Consider the following 18,862-nt stretch of genomic DNA (forward strand, 5'->3'; position numbering starts at 1 on the left):
TATTACATAGACAGGGACTGTTCCGAAATATTTTCTAGGACGGCACGGAATGAAAACTGTATCTAAATTTGGTTGGGAGTTTCAAGGAATAATTGCATTCACTTTAATGGAATTACGAAATGGATTGTAATGGCAATGGGAAGGGGAAAACAGGTTGGAGGGTTTTCAATATGCAATGCAATGCTTACAAATTGTCTATCCGTCCAGGTTTTTATGAAATTCTTTGTGCCCGGCAAACCAAAATGCTATGAAAAGATATAGATGGATATATAGCAAAAAATTATATGCAATGTGGCGGATGAGATCTTGGGAGAACGCATGAAATCGACTTATAGATATGCTAGCTGACTCTTCTGTACCCTTCATTCTAACATATTCACTACGGCAAGAATTGGGACCCAAACTGGGTTGACGTAACTAAAACTCAGAGATCATCATTTATAGTGGAAAAATTGCCAAATACACTAAAAACTAAAAAAATGATGGCAAAATCATAGAAAAATGAAAACGAAACTTTATGAATGGAATAAATCAACTAATTTCCATTCGATTGAAAACGAATTCTAGCACTACATGCAGTTTTTGTAGCTTGAATGGAATGTGGATAAGAACGTGAGCCAAAAGCTTCAAAATATATTGGTGTGTTTTGTGTGTGTTTTGTGGATATCTCGGTGCGAATTGTTGATTGGCTTTATATTGGAGTGGAGTGGACTTTGACTTTCACTTACATCTTCGTTCTTACAAACTTGACTTTTCAGATTGTGTATGGGGTAAACGCCCATCGCGATGGCTCTATGACCGGGCGATTTTTCACCCTACAGTTTATACATAATCATGATGGATGAAATATTTAACAGAATGCACCCAAATGCGGCCAATGAACCCGTGGAAATGTATTTCATCGATTTCAAAAGTATGTATGTATACATTGATTAAGCGTACGCAAATTTATATTGTATTTCGCAATTATTATTTTTGTAGTATCGTTAATATTCATTCATTCGTTGCCAAGGCAGCAAAAAAAGTACAAGAAAAATAGAAATAACGTTTTATATATTGATTTCATATATGGAGCAAAATGACTTGAGGATTATTGTTGGTTTATGTATTTCTGTATGTGAGTATATAGGCTTTGCAATAAATTATTATATTATTTTATCACAACAAAAAGCAACGGAAACGAATAAAAAGCTATACTGTGTGGTTATTTTATAAATGTGGTTATTGTGTAGGCTGTGCATTTGCTTTGATTGATAAGTAACGAAACAGAAACGGCGAGAAGTTATTTCATTCCGCGAAATAATACATGACAAAAATCAGACACAACACAAAAGTCAAGTGGAAGCAGAACGGATACAAAAATCGAGTCGAATCAGTTCGGGGAGAGAGCTAGAGAATCAACTGGACGGCTTGAGCAATCAGCACTTGCTTCAGTTGATTCCGAAATTAAACTTTTCATATGTACACATATTTGACTTAAATTATAAATTAAAACTTTCCTATTTTCATGCTTTCGTAACTCGACTCGAGCAAATGAATACACGGTGTGGAAAGAAAAACAACAGAACAAGCAGAATCAATCAAACATTGGCATCTTTTTGGTAATAATAATTTTGTATAGCTTTTCACGGCCTCATACCAAATTGCGACAGCTCTCGGAGTGCAGCTTCTGGTTTTGTTTATTTATTGGGTGCGTTGTTTCAGAGTTGGAGAAGTTGTGAGAGAAACATAAACAGAAAACGAATAAAAATAAATCAGAGTTTACCATTAGACAAGGTGTTTTGCTTGTAGTGCTGTGCTGTGTGAATAGTTTCATTTGGGTCACTACTAACTGAACGAATGCCTAACTCGGTTTCTGTTTGTATTCTGTATTCAGATTTAGTATTCTGTATTCTGTGTACTGTGTTTGCTGTGTATGCTGTGTGATGGGGGGTTGGGGGCGCGTCGATTGGGTTAGGGGTTAGATTCACATACCTCCCGGATGGTCAGGGTGTGGGACATCATTTGGATGTTGACCTGCGACTGACTAGTGGGCAGATTATCACTTGAACGCGATTTGATTAATTGCTTCGAACCGCTGGTGAGCACGGAGCGGCTTTTTAGTAGCATTTCAGTCTTGATAAATATTCTAGAAATATACTGGGTACTGCAAGAGAAGAAACCGCGCATTAAAAACTGATCTCATTGATCATTAGTTCACACTGTAACTACCTCAGTCCCCTAATACTAAACGCGGCATGGAGCAACTTCGCCGGCGACACTGGTATCTTCTTGCAGAACTTGATCAAAGCGTTGCCAATGTCGTTTTTAATGTTGTCCGGACTCCATTCGTTGTTCGACTGGCACTCCTTGTGAAACAGGTTGAGTATGACGAGGGCCACGCGGTACAGGACCTTGATGCCCTCGTGGAAGTAGCAGTCCATGATCCGCACCAGATGCTGGAAGGGTAGACCGGCTAGAATCCACCAGCACCAGTCCATGAAGATGCGTTCTAGCTTCAGGCCCGGGCAAATACGTTGGAAATACGAAGTAGCACTTTTCTAAACGATACACTTTTGATTAGCATTTGATCGATGTGTACAGGTGAACCGGGGGTCTTCTACGTACCGTGTGCTTTTTGGCTATCTGCATCACCGTCTTCCAGGTGACTTCGTGCTGTAGTTTGGTTTGATTGATGAATACCTTCTCCTTGCTACCGACCAGACCGGCCAGACATATGTACGCCTCCTCCTCTGGAAAATATGATTTACATCAATTTGCATTATTAGTATCGAATGTTAATAGAGAATCTAATGACTTCATTTAAAAATAAATTCCTACTGAAATGTAGTTCTTATTATTAATTGAAATATTGCTAATATAATTTAATTTCGAATATAATTGCCTTAACAGTTATCCGCTCATTTTCTGCTTACAATCCCAACGTGTCGTATACGTAATATTCGATACTTGATACGCCCCGTTGGCACTTGTACGCAAGATCGTATGGCAGTTTTTCTAGCAATTATCTATTTAATAACAGGCCTAACCTTAGCCACAATTTATGCAGTTACCACCCCTGCAGCCCCTCGCTTCCAGATCCGCATCCAATTTAATTGTGGAACTGCAGCAGCTCGACTTATGGCATTCGTGGTGGTTTGGTTTGGCTGGCATACTACATATACATATATGTACTTATATATACACACTGAATTACCGCAATGACGCAGAGCAAATTAAATTGAGAATGCGTCGAGCATCCGTCGGTGTAGTGCACTTTGACCAGCATCACCGCCAATTCCCCGCCCCAACCACGCCCTCTTCAATTTTCCATAATTAGGCGGCACCATTTTTTCAGCAACCTGTGTATGTGCGCCCTGATTATTTGATTTCTAAATTAGATCAAATTATGCAATGTCGCAGTGTTGGAGCTATAAATACCCTCTGGGAGTTTTGCTCGAGCTGTTTTTCAGGTAATCGTGAGCGAGTCATTAGCGTACGTGAAAATATTAGGCAGGCATTTAAAAAGTAATTGTGCGGGCACCTCGACATTCAATTAGCAAAAAGAGGCAGTGCAGTTGGGGGAGTGGACTTTAAAGGACTTTAAATTTAATTTAGATAATGAACCGACTTGAACCTTCGCAGGGCGATAAGGGGTCATCGGATTGATTTGCTGCATTACAAAGTTTAATTAGTTTCAAACGCCGCGGGGTAAACAAAGTTCTTATCAGCGGATTTCGCCGGCTTATCAGTGGATTACACTGGCCCCAGGCGGTTCGACTTAGTTTCACCGGATTGCTCTCATTTGCCCATTTGGCATCGGAGCAGGGTCTGGAGTATAGTACATATAGTAGCTGAACTTTATCTATTGCGGAAAGAGAGCTGGAGTGTGGGCAAACATTTGATAAGTTCATTAAATATTTAAGAGCCCTTGCTATATATAGACCATGACGGGTGTTAGACACTGCAATTGCAATAATCTGCCAACATTTGCATTCTGCTCAATCTTTAACGACCCCTCACATCCTCATTATCAACAATTTCAATTGAAATTAATCAAATAACTGATAATAACGATTTAATCCTGTGGGAAACGCAAGCGTGCCAAAGAAACAGAATACCAGAAACCAAAGAGGCATCGCCGTAGGAGCTCAAGCGACTTTTGAATACAGACAAAGGTCGATTGGCTAATGAGACAGAATTTTAAGTCGGTAGACGTCAGAGAGCACGTGTCGAGTTATTTATGAGATATAAGCCAACTAAAAATAGCCAAAGATAGCCTAAAGACCCACAGCCGAGATACACGAACAGAAACCAGGAGTCCATCCAGTCCATCTGCTCTCCTGCTTAAATTAGCTCAACAAACTCAAGCATAAACAATGCAAATATGGCAAGACAAAAACAAAAGCGGAACATACACACCGCACACTAAATAAACTTAGATAAAAGCGAAAACAACATTTTGAATTGCTAATCGGCGGCGGAGAGCAGCAGACCAGCAAATCTGAGTAGGCATAAAGAAACTGGGAAATAGCTCTATAAGAAATAGAGGGTATGGATTTTAGAGCTTGCTGAATGAAGCTGATAAGATACAAACTATTTACCTGTGTTTCGGCCCGTAAAGTGGCGGGAAACGAAGAGATACAAGTCAAATCCCCTTGTCACGCCTGTGGAAACCTTGAAAACCCGCCTCCATTTCACTTATTTAGCTAGCTCATGCATATGCATGGCAAAGGGCAGAGAAATGCAAATTGAAGCAGGGCTATATTCCGATTTTCACTCTCTACCTGAGTCCAGTCTGACGTCAGAGTGCCGGGCCATTAAAGCCAAGTACTGCGAAATATTCCATATACTTTAATCTGAATTGTGTGTGCCCGGCATTGCCAACCATTTGATGTGCTGACGATGAGCACTCCGCACAGAAATCGGGTAAGCCAGGTATGCCAAAGCCACAGCGACAATGTTTAGGTAGGGCGCAAAAACACAAACAGAACAACAAATGGTAGCCAGAACGGAGGAGAATAGAACTGACAAACAAATCCATAAACGATAGGGGACACATATGTGCGCATTTGCCTATCTGCCTCGTCTTCTGTCTGCGTTTTATGCGAGTTTTATGCTCACGTGTTGGCATTATTAGCCAACCATTTCAAGATTCGAGAACAAAGCGAAGAAATACTATAGGCACACGAATCTGAAAAACACCAGTGCGCGATGAGTGATGCTTTTCCAAAAGTAAATTAGAGGAGCGTCAGGAGCATATATGCAAAATCATATTATTGAAGACGCACAGAAGTGTGTCAGTAAACTAAGAAACGTAACCCCAGGCCTTGAAACATGCCAATATTTCAATGTTCTGCGAATGCAATGACGTCTACAGTGAAATACAAACAGTCCGACATATGCATATGTGCTATCTACACCACTTTAAAGTTTAAACATTCGTTTATGTGCGACTCTTGAACTTGAAAGCGCAGACAGAAAAACGTTCCACATTTGAATGCGTTGACTGAACGCAGCTCACTTTTCAATTTTCTTTATTCCAGTATCATTCGCTTTGGCACTTTTTGGAGTCATTTCACTGCAACTTCTTTTAATGTTTACGACGAAAAAAAGACAATTAAAAGCATTTCTATATATGAAGTTGATTTTGTATGACCTAGGCAAAATCAGATTTCCTTGGAAGGCGGGAAATTACCTCGAAATCTAGACCGGAATCGATCGGTTTCGTCTGCCAGACAGACACAAAGGAGGGAGTATTTCGCACAGTGTAAACAAACCTTCAAAATGACAGGCTGTCTGACCTCCTCCTCAAAAAATCAGCTTATCAGCATCTCCCGAATATAAGTGCATACATATGTGTACATATAAAATCGAATTGAGATCATTTTAAGAGAGCAGCGGAAATTATTTTTAGAAATAAAAGTTTGATAGATCGATTGACGGATTGTCTCCCTTTTTAGAAATGTGGAAACTAGTTAAGGGCAAACCAATTGCAATTGATTAGATTCCTGCAGATTATGCATATTGCCACAATTAAGAGGTTATCAATGGGTCACTCGCATGACCAGCTGTCTATTTAATCTAGCTAGACCTCCAAATACGCGGTGTGCCATTATTGTGCCTAACTTCCGAATTGATTCTCTGAAGGTTTCAGATCAATTTTCACATCTCTTTGGGTTAAATTTTGCTCATTTCGTATTCAATTATTTTTCCCATCATTGATGGAGCGGAATTCAGCGCATTTGTACTCGATCCCACTCCGCACCTGACTGGATGAAACCAAATTCCGAGTAAACAATCTATACTGTAAGTTAAATATTCGATTTTGTTATTGTGTCGCCAATAACAACAATGAATATTGATTAACTGATAATGAAGTAGTACGGACAATATTTCAGAAGCAACAACAAATGCAGACAGTTAGACGTTGATCACTTGACTATGGTCAAGTACAGTGCGATACAGATCAACCTACGAGTATACCTAATGCAGACGCAAGGCTATACAAATATTACAGAATGTATGGACTCTAATCAAGAATGAATTTGCATTATCGCAGCAGAAATGAATCACCAGTTAGGTGCGCTCTTTCGAACTGGTAAATATTTGGATTTCGTCCAACAGACAAGGATTGAACGGCCGGCCCTACTATGCCGGTTTTCACTGTACCTTCAGACTTTACAAAGGAATAACAAGATTTACATTAGAAATTATTTGGCGGCTCATTGCGTGTTGGCCAAATCAATTAGGTAGAAAATCACGATACATCAATTTGCAACCAGCTGCGATACGCGCCGAGAACCCCCGTATACATATATACCACATATATATAAAGATATACCCATATACATATATATAGGGAGCTAACCGAGGGGCCTGGAGCGTAGAGCCTTACAATTGTGCCACTTATTTTTGTGTGCCTTGTAGAGGCGATAAAAATGACTCGATCAAATATTGACATTCACGTGTGCTGCGGATGGAGAGGTGTGGAATGTTGTGTTGTGCTGGAGTGCTGGCACTCCGATAACTCACCCGACATGAAATGCAAAAGTATCGATGTAATGGGATACAATACTGGACTGTAGGTAATATCGGGGCAGTCGTAGCCCAGGACATTCACGATGCGATCGGCCACGGCGCGTCCCGTGCTGGTCAAGTGGTAGGGCAAACAGTGGGTGGCATCCACAAAGGCGGGCAGCATGATCGGCTTCTCCGACAGCTCCGTGGTGCCAAAGACCTGAATTGTAAACACACATTAGTTAAGTACGGAACAATAGGGGGCAATCTTGGTCTATGGATCCCACCTGGTGAACCATCTCCCAGTAGAAGCCATCTAGCATTTGCTGTTTGGTCTGGTGCTGGCCACACAACATCGGCCATAGCTGGGCTCGGATCGGGGAGTTAATGGGCCACGAGTTCTCCCTGAGTATGTTCTTCACGTCGCGCTTCTTGCCCTGCTGCAGCAGCTGTTGGATTTCCGTGTAGGAGCGCAGTGCCGGCTCCTTGCCTGTAAACAGAGATAGGGGACACCGATTAGATAATATTAAAGGTCCTCCGTGGGAGTAGTGGGCTACAAGTGGTGAATATTAATAGATTCACGTCGGCTATGAACAGAAATAGGTGCCCAAATGTATACGTATTACATTTTAGGCGAAGATAGCGTGGTCTTACGATGTTTTCCAAAATATACATACATATTCCCCTATGCTATCATTCAATCTCTAAATGTTTAATCCTTACAGCTGATAAGTAAAGTTAAATGGGAGGCGTAAGTATACAGTGCTTACTTGATTAGTGTTCAAGCTAATCCCTCATAGGTTAGGTCATTAACTCTCACTAATCCTTCGACTATTTAAACTACGCGACCAAACAACACAAACACGAAGACCTCAAGTGGTCGAGGCTGCCGTTTTGGCTATTTCTGGCACTTGATACACTTCAATCATATGACACGATTGTTTTCGTTATGGCTAATAATGGAGGTTCTTGAGGTTATCACCGCTCTAGAGCCTTTCAACTGGCAGTCCAAGGAACATTTTCCACTATCATCAAAGTCGCAAGGCGCTTTTGACCAACGGAGCTCAAGATAAAAAACACTTGTGAACCGCCGATAAGTAGTTAAATTTCATGTGTAGGGTTGCGACATTACTCATGCCCCGAGTGGTCAAAATAAAATACTTGAGAAAGTGCATCTGATAAGCAAAAAATGTTCATTTACTTGATGAACACTTCCCAACAATTTCATTAGCCTTTGGCGTTGGCTAGTTTTCAGAAAGGTGCTGTAGGCAAATTTTCCCACATTAAGTACCATTGACGTACATGAAGTAAACTTTATGAATTCTTCAGAAATGGTCACTTAACTGTTTCTGTTTTTGGTAACATTCCCAGAAACAAATGCCGATATCAGCTAAGCACCTTTAAATATTTTAAGCATGTTAAAATTCCAAGGAAAATAATGTTTGCTACGCAACCAACGGCATCTCTTCCATGTTTTACCTCATTTGAAATAAAAGCCTGGAATTAACTAGCCAAACGGGGAGTGCATTAGAAGTGTAACTAATAGTATGTAATTAAGTGCTGATTTTATTCGAATTCATTAAATCTATTGTTCTTAAGGTAAATCAACGGCTTGTTAAATTAGACAATTATTTCTAATTAGGTGTCATGGGATTAGGGCCTTTTTCGGAACCCTCCCCTTACCCCCCGGACTTCTCAAGCAGATGTGTCAATTGGGTGACAGCCGTAGATGTACTATCACCTCGGTCAGCTGGTCAACTGCGTATGTAGGACAACGCCGAGACCCCCACCCTGCTCCATCCGTATCTGTGGCCACCTCAATGCCACTTATTGATTAGCTATCGGTGTGGGGGTAATTGATTGCACTGCGGACATGTCTCATTACAGGCGGCGACAGCTGATCGATTTTGGCATGCCCCTCTTATCGCCGATAGCTGATAAGGTGGAAAGCCAGGGAAATAGCGCCGGGCAGAGCCATATCAGTATCGGGCAGCAAATCAGATACTGAGCTGCAGAACCCACTGATTTATTTGCCAGCTCGTTTTCCCGCGATTTGAAAATGGTTTCAGATATCGCTTAAATAAAAATCGTTTAGCATTAGGCCAATAAAAGATCAGTGAGAACTATCAAATTGCTCCAAAGCGATAAGATACGGGGTGAGTGTGTTTTCATTCAGCAAACGCAATAAAAATAAAAACTGGTATAATTGAGTGGAGCTTCGCTCAGTCGCTGTGTCGCTTGTGGGGGTAATTAATCCCCATCTACGGCATCTCGCGGATCCATTTGCATTTTTCGAGCAACCAATATGGAAACACTGCGATGCATATCGTCACCATATATACTGCACATTCCACTTACAACAGATGCAGTAGTTTTCCTATCATCGCAATCAGTCAGTTTACGATCATACTTATAACACAACTATCCAAGTCAAAGCCCCAGCGATTAACTCGCATAGTTCAAATACGCTAAACGCCATTGAAAGTGTGCAATCTGATTAGGAGCACAAAACTCAGCAATTAAATCAGCAATGTAGCGGATACCATTTGCTTCAACGCCGAAGCTTTATCGCTATTAGCATGATAATGAATACACACACGAAAATATCACTCATTGTCTTCCACAACAGCTGGGAATTTTGGAAATTAAAAAAGATTTATTCGCGCAGCTGATCTGTTTTATTTTTTTGTTTTTTTTTTATAATTATACTTCTTTACTAAATATGTATAACGATTTAAGTATTATTTTGTACAGACCTGTGGGTAATAATAAACATTTCTTTTTGAAGCATCAAAGAATTCATGCAAGGTTGTAACTACAGAAGAACAGTTTAGATAAACACAATGTTTATGAAAAAACGGGTCAAGTGTGAGATTAATAATAATATGTGTACCATTCCTTGGATCAATTAATTCAAGGTTAATTGTCAAGTGTTGAAAGAAGAAAAAACGATGGTGCACACAGACATTCCCAAATCTCTAAAGCCACAGTTATAAATTCATTCATTTTGCCAAGAAGCTAGTAAATCAAAGCATCTATGCTTAACATGAATCTATTTGGGGTTTTGAAGAGTTTAAATTAACACATTTTACCCTGATTCAAGAGCTGGAACTATAAACATTAGTTTTGATTTTTATACTATGTGTTTTTGAGTCTGGTTTGGTCTCGTGTTTGCCCGTGGGTTGCATTACCTGGACTGAACTGGAAGCACTGGCATTTGGTGGTGATGTCGTTCGAGCTGGCCGCGATGAAGAGCGGCAGCTCGAAGAACTTGTCGCACTCGGGATCGACGTAGACGCTGCTGCGCCGGCTACTGAACTGCTCCAAGTCTTTGATGCCCAAGACTTTGCCAACCATTTTTCACACTGTGTTCTCGAATCGCTCCTTTCGTCAATTTGTGTTTGTGTTTCTTTCGATTCGACGGGGTCGCCTTAATTTTATTGTTATTTTGTTGCTTTATTTTAATTTTTGTTTGTTCACTCGCTTTTTTGGCACCGAGAACGACATCGTTTATGTAGATTTCAGTCTCTCTTTTGTGTTGCTTGATTTCTGTGTTTTTTTTTGTATTTTATGCCCGTACACCCTGTTCACTGCTGCCTTTTATTGTTTTAATTTATTGCGATCTGCAATTAGCTGTCGCCCGAGCAGCGACGCCGGCAGCGCTTGAATTTAATTTGCAGCACATTCAACATTCAATTTTTCAGATCACATCTTTTGCGGGCTCTGGCTGTATCGAAATGTAATTTAAATACTTCCACGGCGGTTGAAAGAAATCATTACGCATCCGGGCGATGCTAGCGGGGATTGGATCGCGGCCAAGAAAATCGGAGCACGGCGAGTTCTCGGACGGGCTTACGTGCGGAACGTTCGGATGCGGCCGGGCTTCTCAGATATTTTGCGGCGGACAGGCCGGTTTCATTCGCGAGCCTTCTCAATGAAAGCTCCCCAATGAAGAATAAATGAAACGAGAGCGATCGAAAACCTGGCGCGTGCAAGCTTTGACGCAGAGCTTTTCGCGGGTCTCCTGCTCTTGCTATTCTGTTTTGTGATTTATTTTTGTTTTCCTTTCCTATTTTCGTTTGTTTATGCTTTTCACTATCGGGCGCCACAGAGCAAACAGCTGTTTTCTGTTGCTCTCCCGCTCTCGAAGCGAAGGAGGGGGTAGAGCAAACACCCAAATCTAGTGAAAATACCTTTATAAATAGCTTTTGTGGGAAATTTCGAAAGCATGGCGCAAAAGAGCTTGGAAAATGCCAGGCGAGAAGAGAATCTCGGACATTCCTGCATATACGTAATGTGGATTTATGAGCGTTTGCCAAGGAAAATTCCATACCACAAAATAAAATTTATGGCGAAACCTCAGAAAGTGTAATTTTCTGCGTTTCGGAACAAGTCTCAGCAGCACATTGTGAAAACATAAGAAAAGAGGGAGGAAAAATACTTCTGGTCTAAATATTTATTGCAGAAATTCTATATTACTTCCACGTAGCTATGAGCAAAGCAGGTTTGAAGGGAAAATTAACCAACTTTAAACCAAAACGATTTACATAGCTCTTTCAATTTAACATTATCGAATAATGAAGTGCAAAAGATAAGGAATCGTAAGGAGTTATATTTAGAAAAACATCTAACAATTAGCTGTTAATTTCTACTCTTCCCAGTTCATAACTCCAATTACGATAATTTACATTAATCTAACGACAAACAGACCCGATTTTCAGCACTCACAGAAAAGACTAGCTACAAAATATAATTTTCTAACACTCACGTGATGCCCCCTCTTGCTTAAACGCATTTCAATACACATTTATTTTCTTTCACACCATCCGCTCATCTTTTTTTAGCGTATTCACAAATTGATTTTTCACATGTTTTGTCAGGCCAAATTAAATAAGACCAAGTCAGCCGTTTGTTTATACCAGAAATGTATAAATAAAATGAGAAAATAAACAGCGCGTGGCCATTGGCCACTGGGAAAATGGTTTTTCTTGACACTCTCATACGGCAAATGATTAATTAACCAAAATTTGAAAAGTATACACAGAAAAACCCAAAATGAAACGAGCCTGACGGCAATTACCTTTGGCTGTATCGGGTTTTTGTAGAATATTTCGTTTATTTATGGGGGAGGGATTGCAAAGAATTTTGACGACACGAAAGTGTCCCATATCACCTAAAGAACAGATATACATAGATCTATAAACGATGTCCCATGAACAATCTGTTGTGAGTGCCATATTGCCACTCCTACGTGGGGTAAAAAGTAAAAGTGTGTTGAAATCAAGGGTCCCATAAAAAGTCTACCAAAATACGCTTTCTGAGCCTAATTAGCCTTTAATTGGTATTACTGAAGTGGCCGTAAAGTAATTGCAGATAAGTTTGCATCGCTATCTTTATGATCACTCCGTTTGCAGCGATCGAAGAATCGTAAATATATAAAAGAAATTTATGCAGCGGGGCGGGACTAGTTAATTACTCAATTAATTGATTCTATTCAATAGTAATTGACGTAGTTTATTGGGAACTTCGTGAGTTTCCACTTATATGATTATCGCGACATTCTGCCTCAAAATTTAATTCACATAAATTAATAATTCTGCAGATTGAAGTGGAAAGTGCTGTGTGATCGAATCGTTAAAACGAAAACCACACACACTCTTTATCTTGAGCAAAATCTTCAGCTTGACATCGACTAACCAAAGGTCTAAAATAATTGTGACATGATCTAATGTTCAATTTTTAGCAATGGGAAACAAACAATAGACTTAAGCAGAATCAAGAAGGAATATCCGCGTTGAAGGGGCCGCAGCGAAAGTTTAGCGGCAACAAAAACACATTCTGGGCATGCAAATTGCAAATTGCAAGTGCAATTTATTACATTTTTCCCTCTGACGACATTGGCACCGCATCGCTTGCCAACTGAACTGAGCTCGCTGGGGAAAACAATTGCCGGCTGCAGCTAAATTTAATTTGACAACGTTTTTCAGTTTGGCAAACTGCAGATTAATGCTGTTATTGCTGCCGAGTGCCCTCCTGTGTCGCGTTTCCCTTCCAAATTGTCAGCGTTTTCGGCTTAATTGCATCGCACAACAAGCGGCGCTGGGCGAAACAAGATTGGGGGCCTACTAAAACGTAAACGAGCAGTGGAAGTGGGAAGCCACCTGAGGAAAGACCTTCGGAAACGGCGAAAAATGGCGTACCATGGCAAAAAGATGACTAAGTGAAAGATAGGAAACAATCTAATAATTATGAGGAACTTACCCCCAGCCATGACTCATGCCATCGATAATATAAAGTCATTGGGTTTATTTTATTTCAATGCAAATACCAATTTGTAAGAGTGCGCAATAAAGATTCAGCTTTACGCATAAACACAAATATAAATTAGTAATAATTAAAAATTAAAATATACGATAAAAGAATTTATTTATTCCTGGAAATTAAGATGCAAATTATATGGAGACCTGCAAATTGCGGTTCGTAATACTTATCGATTTACTCATTTCCCCAAAATGATCTGTACAAACTTCGATGTACCCCAAATGCGATACTCAAACAACGTTCAGCCTTTTCCACCAACAAACACCCACAGACACATGAGTGTGTGATGTATGTATTTGCCCAAATCAGTTGGCTCCCTCAGCCAATTATTCATATCAATTAATTCAAGGGATCGGGACAACGAAGTCAACGAGCATCGCCTCTGCCAGATTGTTCAGACTGTTTAGCACGCGCTATAAATATCTTGGACCGATCGATCGGTCGTGAGCTAGCTATTTGTCAATTAGCACCAGCCATAATTCTGAATTTCGAGGGACGAGGCACATGATGGGCGACCTTTGGGATCGATCTCGTCGTTTTTGGGGGAGGCATCGCCAATGGGCATCAATTGCCATTCGCCAGGGATCGTATAACACCGGGCCTAAGTGGGCGGTTGGGGGTGTTCCGCGTTGGCGTGAAGCGATGCGATTCGATGCGAACCACGAGCCTGGATCGTGTCCCGACAATATGGGAAATTAATTAAATTATTGCCGTGTTAACTGCGCCCGATGATAGGCGCCTTTTGAGCTTGGCCCAGAACGTTTTTGTTACCACTTCTTGTTTCCTCTCGAGATGGGTTTTCAGCTGGGCAGGAAACTGGTTTGAGCTTTTACCCACTCATATGCACTTTATTGAATTGATTTTTGAATAATACATTCCGTTGAGTGGGGTCGCTTTTTATATTCGATACTTTATTATGCCCGCCGTGTGTTTTATTAAACACAGCACGTTTCTTTTATTATGGGCATAATTTTGCATTCAATTAAAACGGCGAGCAAAAAACCCCTACAATTCATTCAGTTTTGATTGTTGCAACAACGGTTTGCTCTAGAAAATCAATGTAAACAAACTGTGCTGTTTACATTATTTATTCTCGTATGGCCGCTTTATTCATTTCTACAACCATATACAAAAAATAATCAAATTTACACTGAAAAGTTTATCTAAAAAATAATAATTTAATCCTATTCTGGATACAAATCTAACTTAAAATCATTATGATTTTGCAATATATATTTTTTAGAACATATTTGATCCGTCATCTACTTTAATTTATACCGAAAACCTTATAGTTTAACTCCTTTTTGCGCACTAGTGTAAAGTGCACACATGGCGTATGCGTAACGCAGCCATTAACCATAAAGCATTGACTGACTGATCGAGTGACTGACCATTGAACAACCGAACGCAACGCACGAGACTATGTACATTGTACACATAAGACCAATGATGTATATATTATAATGATTCGTTGTATTTTCTCGACTTGAAATGTTTTTTGTATGTTTAGTTTTTGGTTTGGCAGCTAGGCGTGATAATTAACGAGCCGTGATTTAAAAGTCGATGTTGCTTTAAATGTGCATTCCGATTGCGATTTGAGGCTGCCGCAGGTGCACCGACAAAAAATATGCAATCTTCTAAGTATGCAAAATGAGTAACATGTTTAAAAGGACCAACAATGTTTCGAAATGGTTTAAATTTCAGATTAAAAACCCATGCATAGCCTGAAGACATACATTTTCTTTCAGTGCACCTATTCACCCATTTGTTTATTGACACACGCACTTTGCAAACATATAAAGTATTTACGTTGACACGCGACTCGTTTCGAAAAGTATTCCAATTTGTTTTCTCGATTTTCTTTTCGATTTCGACTCGGGTATGTGGCTCTTCTCCTTCTCTTTCGTGATTCCACAGTTGACAACTTTTGGGCATATAAACTACACTCGACCGATCGGTCGGCGGATCGAGCGGGCGACAAAGACAGACAACCACCGGGCCCGAGGGTTGGAATTATACTGAGATTAGAGTTGAGAAGTCGCCAGCGGTCCCGCTCACTCTCTCTCCCGATTCGCCAGAGAAAATGGGAGAGAGGCCGAAAGACAGGTGATCGATGCATCGGGGACACACAGTTGCTATCAAAGCTTTTGGCCCATCGAATGAAAACAAAAAGCTGTCTAATTAAAAGCTCCCCAGAAAATATCAAACAGTTCTTCTTGTGGTTTTTCGCTCTCAGAAGTTCGTTCAACTTCGGGAAAATACTTCAAAGGGGCGCGTCTCCACAAAAAGGGCTTCCTATATTCCGGGACCGGTAAAATATTCTGGAAAGCTATCCACCCATTATACACACCCACATCAGCAATTCAGTGAGCCATAAACTGAGCATTTGAATCAATAGTTGTAAGAGTAAACTATTTGTTGGGAAATAAGCGAACGTAATTTTAATAGCTATAACGTGTTTTGTGTAAGGCAACTTTGTTGGCATTTCATTAAACGCCATCATGTGATCTCAGATCTGTGGTCATTGAATTGCCGATCCGGTAAACCCATCAACGTGTGAATCAAAAGTGTCGCATTTGCAGACAAGTGAGATGGAAACGGAGACAATGGACCGCGACACCTGCGATGCCAAGGGTAAAAGCATTAGACGGCTTTGAGGAAATTGAAGAAATCGCGGCGAAAATCATTCTTCAGCTAATTGCTCGCCAGCAAGTTTTGCAAAAATAATTATAATTCTTTCTATTCTTTATGCAAATACATAATGTAACTATTACTATTATTCCATCTATTAAAACGCTTTTTCTAAACACATGACAAAATCAAAGATGCCATTACTGTTAGCCAACAGTCGTGTCCCGCAACAAGTGTAACACCTTCACAGCAGTGAAAAACTTTGCAGCATACTTTGGGGCAACTCATTAAAATACAGCTCCCGGCTACTCGGCAACTAATTTTTATTCACGAACACAATGACGCCACTTATCCGCTTGTACGCACTCAAAGAAAATGAAAAATAAATATAAGGAGGAAAGAGCACCGGATGGAAAATAAATATAAAGTTTTACGATGCAAAAGCAAATGATTTTTGCACTGGGAAAAGAGAATAACAGCCTGGTGCTGCCCCAACAATTCACTCTGTTATCTAAACAACTAGAAAAACAAATAATGTTATCGCAGTGTGGCAACAAAGAAGCGAGAAAATCGAAAAGAGAGCGATTGAGCTTTATCCGCCCGGCATATCTCTTTGGCTTTTGTGTAATTATATATTAAGAATTTTCTGTTCTTTTTATTTCACTTTGTTGAGTTTCTTTAAATACCCTCTCCTACGCTCTGGAATTGGGAAATCTTTAAATTGTGATATTTTCGTATGTGAAATTTCCTGGAGTTTTTGGTAAATGTCATTCTGGTGGTATGTATACAGAATCTTCGATAGAATCTTGCAATTCTTCAAATGTTCTAGACGAACGAGATCAGAACTCGTAGCATCCCTCAAGTGAAGTGATATCCCTAGGATAAATTCCATAGCTTCTATCTTTTTGTGTTATATTCGAAAACCAGCACGTAAACAAAAGCATCGGAAAGATTGCTAACAAAAAGCTTTTACTGTGCTTAGTGACCTCAAACACCTAGGAAGATATATGTACATATGTACACTTGTATATATGTACATACAACTGCACGCATATCCATTATCTGGGCACACTGTGTACTTTCATCTAATTAGAGGCGCCGCTGTTGACAGAGAGTTCAAAAGAGCGGAAGAAAAGGCAACATAAGAGAGAAAAGGTTAGGAAAGGAAATTCAATTAAAACAATCGCATCAGCGGAATTTATCGATTGATTGTGAGGCTAGAAGCTAAATGGCTAAAATCAATCAGCCAGCGGGAATGTTTATCACTTTAGTTCCATATCTCGGAAGCAAGAACGGGAAAACAAAAAGGCAAATGTGATCTGTTTATAGAGCTTTTAACATATGCTCGCTTGCTTCAAATAAAATCAAACATTACTAATCAAATTTTACTAATCAAATTATATTTTGGGCTTTGGTATTTTGGTATTATAACCATATTCCTTCCGCTCCCAATTTGAATCGAGAAGTCAGCAGAGCCGCCAGAGAAGAGCATCCACGATCATCCGACACGCAAAGCATCGTGATGGTGGCGCAGATACAAACAAAAACAAACAGTGCCATTAATTAATAAATCCGCCGCCCTTTCGCTCGGCTCCTCCGCCTTTCAAAGCCATGATGATGATTGTTTTATGCCTCCCAAGATCAAAAGACAAATGACAAGTGGGCGCGAGTATGTAAAGCGGTTTTTTGGGATGTTGATCTCTGAACTAACATGATTTAAGACTAGAAACCTTAGCTAGCTAACTAAATATAGTTATATATTAAAGCTAAAATTATATATTGCAATTTTGACTTCTTGTCTATTCTATTTCAAATTTCCGACAGTTCTTTTGACAACTACACGAATTGGAGGATCGATTTTAATCAAATTTATAGGTTATAGATTTTTCGACTTTCTTATGGCACCTATAGAATAAATATAAATATATATAAATGCAATATAACTTGCCCCCACGGAATGTTACTTCTAACAGAAAATCGATCTCTTTCTTGTAATGCTATTTATTGGTTTGAAAGTATAGCGTGAGAAATAAAGCACAGCACAACTCACAACAAAAAAAGCAATATAAAAATTCTCGAAAATTCTTTCTCTTTTTTTTGTGTGGGTGAGCTAAATAATCACACCCTCAAGCAAGAGTATAAAACTCATATGTGATAAAAAATGACAAGGAATATCACAATGATATCACAACATTGCCAAACTTTAGAATTTCAACACCTACGACTTTTTTATTTTACTTTACTTTTTATTTCAGAGGCAGCGGTCATAGCGGTCAAAAAGAAATGTCAAGAACACAGAAAAACCAATGAGTTGTTTGCAAAATGCATAGGCAAAACAAGGCAAGCAAAACAGCAAGAAAATTAAATTCTCTGACTTTAAAATATGCGAGTGAGTGACTTATATAAGAGATTTGCAAATTGCAACCCCATCAAAAACCAAAACATTCTCTTGAAAGCAAATTAAACTTAAGATGACTAAAAATAAATGCAAAACCAAAACAAAAACCGAAACGAAACAAAACATAAATAAACCAAAATAAACGACACTAGTTTGCGTAAACCAGTTTTGGTCAGTTACCCAATTTTCGAGATTCATTATATGGGGCACACTTTTCGCACATTTCCCCAAGAGGCACGTGCTATAAGGTGGGAATGTGCGGCATTATAAGGGTATTGAAAAATCATATTGTACATATGTATACAGAACATCGGCTGAGCAGTGGAAATTTTCAAAATATATGAAATTCCTCAATTTGTTGTTGTTGGCAAAACATTTTCCAATCGCACAAATGGATCATAAAAAAATCCTCTTGAATGGAAATTTATTTCCCCTCGTTTCAATACATAATTTGGCATTAAATAGCAAAACAAAATCGTTTTCGACGTCAACGGCATGAAAAAATTGCGAAAA

The 18,862-nt window shown here is 39.6% G+C and overlaps 1 protein-coding gene across 10 annotated transcripts in view; it reads right to left on the reverse strand.

Moving 5' to 3' along the window:
- LOC6618217 (GTPase-activating protein skywalker) overlaps window positions 1-18,862 on the reverse strand; it is a 39,466-nt gene that overhangs the window by 2,799 nt on the left and 17,805 nt on the right. For 3 of the 10 annotated variants that reach the window (XM_032727309.1, XM_032727308.1, XM_032727307.1), the window contains 6 exons: window positions 7,287-7,489; window positions 7,015-7,219; window positions 2,608-2,732; window positions 2,212-2,540; window positions 1,975-2,146; window positions 729-815 (listed from right to left, as the gene is read on the reverse strand). In XM_032727309.1, coding sequence (XP_032583200.1) covers window positions 729-815; window positions 1,975-2,146; window positions 2,212-2,540; window positions 2,608-2,732; window positions 7,015-7,219; window positions 7,287-7,489 — 1,121 coding nt within the window. Of the gene's footprint in view, window positions 1-188; window positions 246-728; window positions 816-1,639; window positions 1,670-1,974; window positions 2,147-2,211; window positions 2,541-2,607; window positions 2,733-7,014; window positions 7,220-7,286; window positions 7,490-10,190; window positions 10,894-15,105; window positions 15,329-18,862 lie in introns of those variants that run through there. The other 7 variants (XM_032727306.1, XM_002042456.2, XM_032727311.1 and 4 more) reach the window with 7 other exon arrangements.

Source organism: Drosophila sechellia, chromosome 2L, assembly GCF_004382195.2.
Source record: "Drosophila sechellia strain sech25 chromosome 2L, ASM438219v1, whole genome shotgun sequence".
Classification (NCBI taxonomy): domain Eukaryota; kingdom Metazoa; phylum Arthropoda; class Insecta; order Diptera; family Drosophilidae; genus Drosophila; species Drosophila sechellia.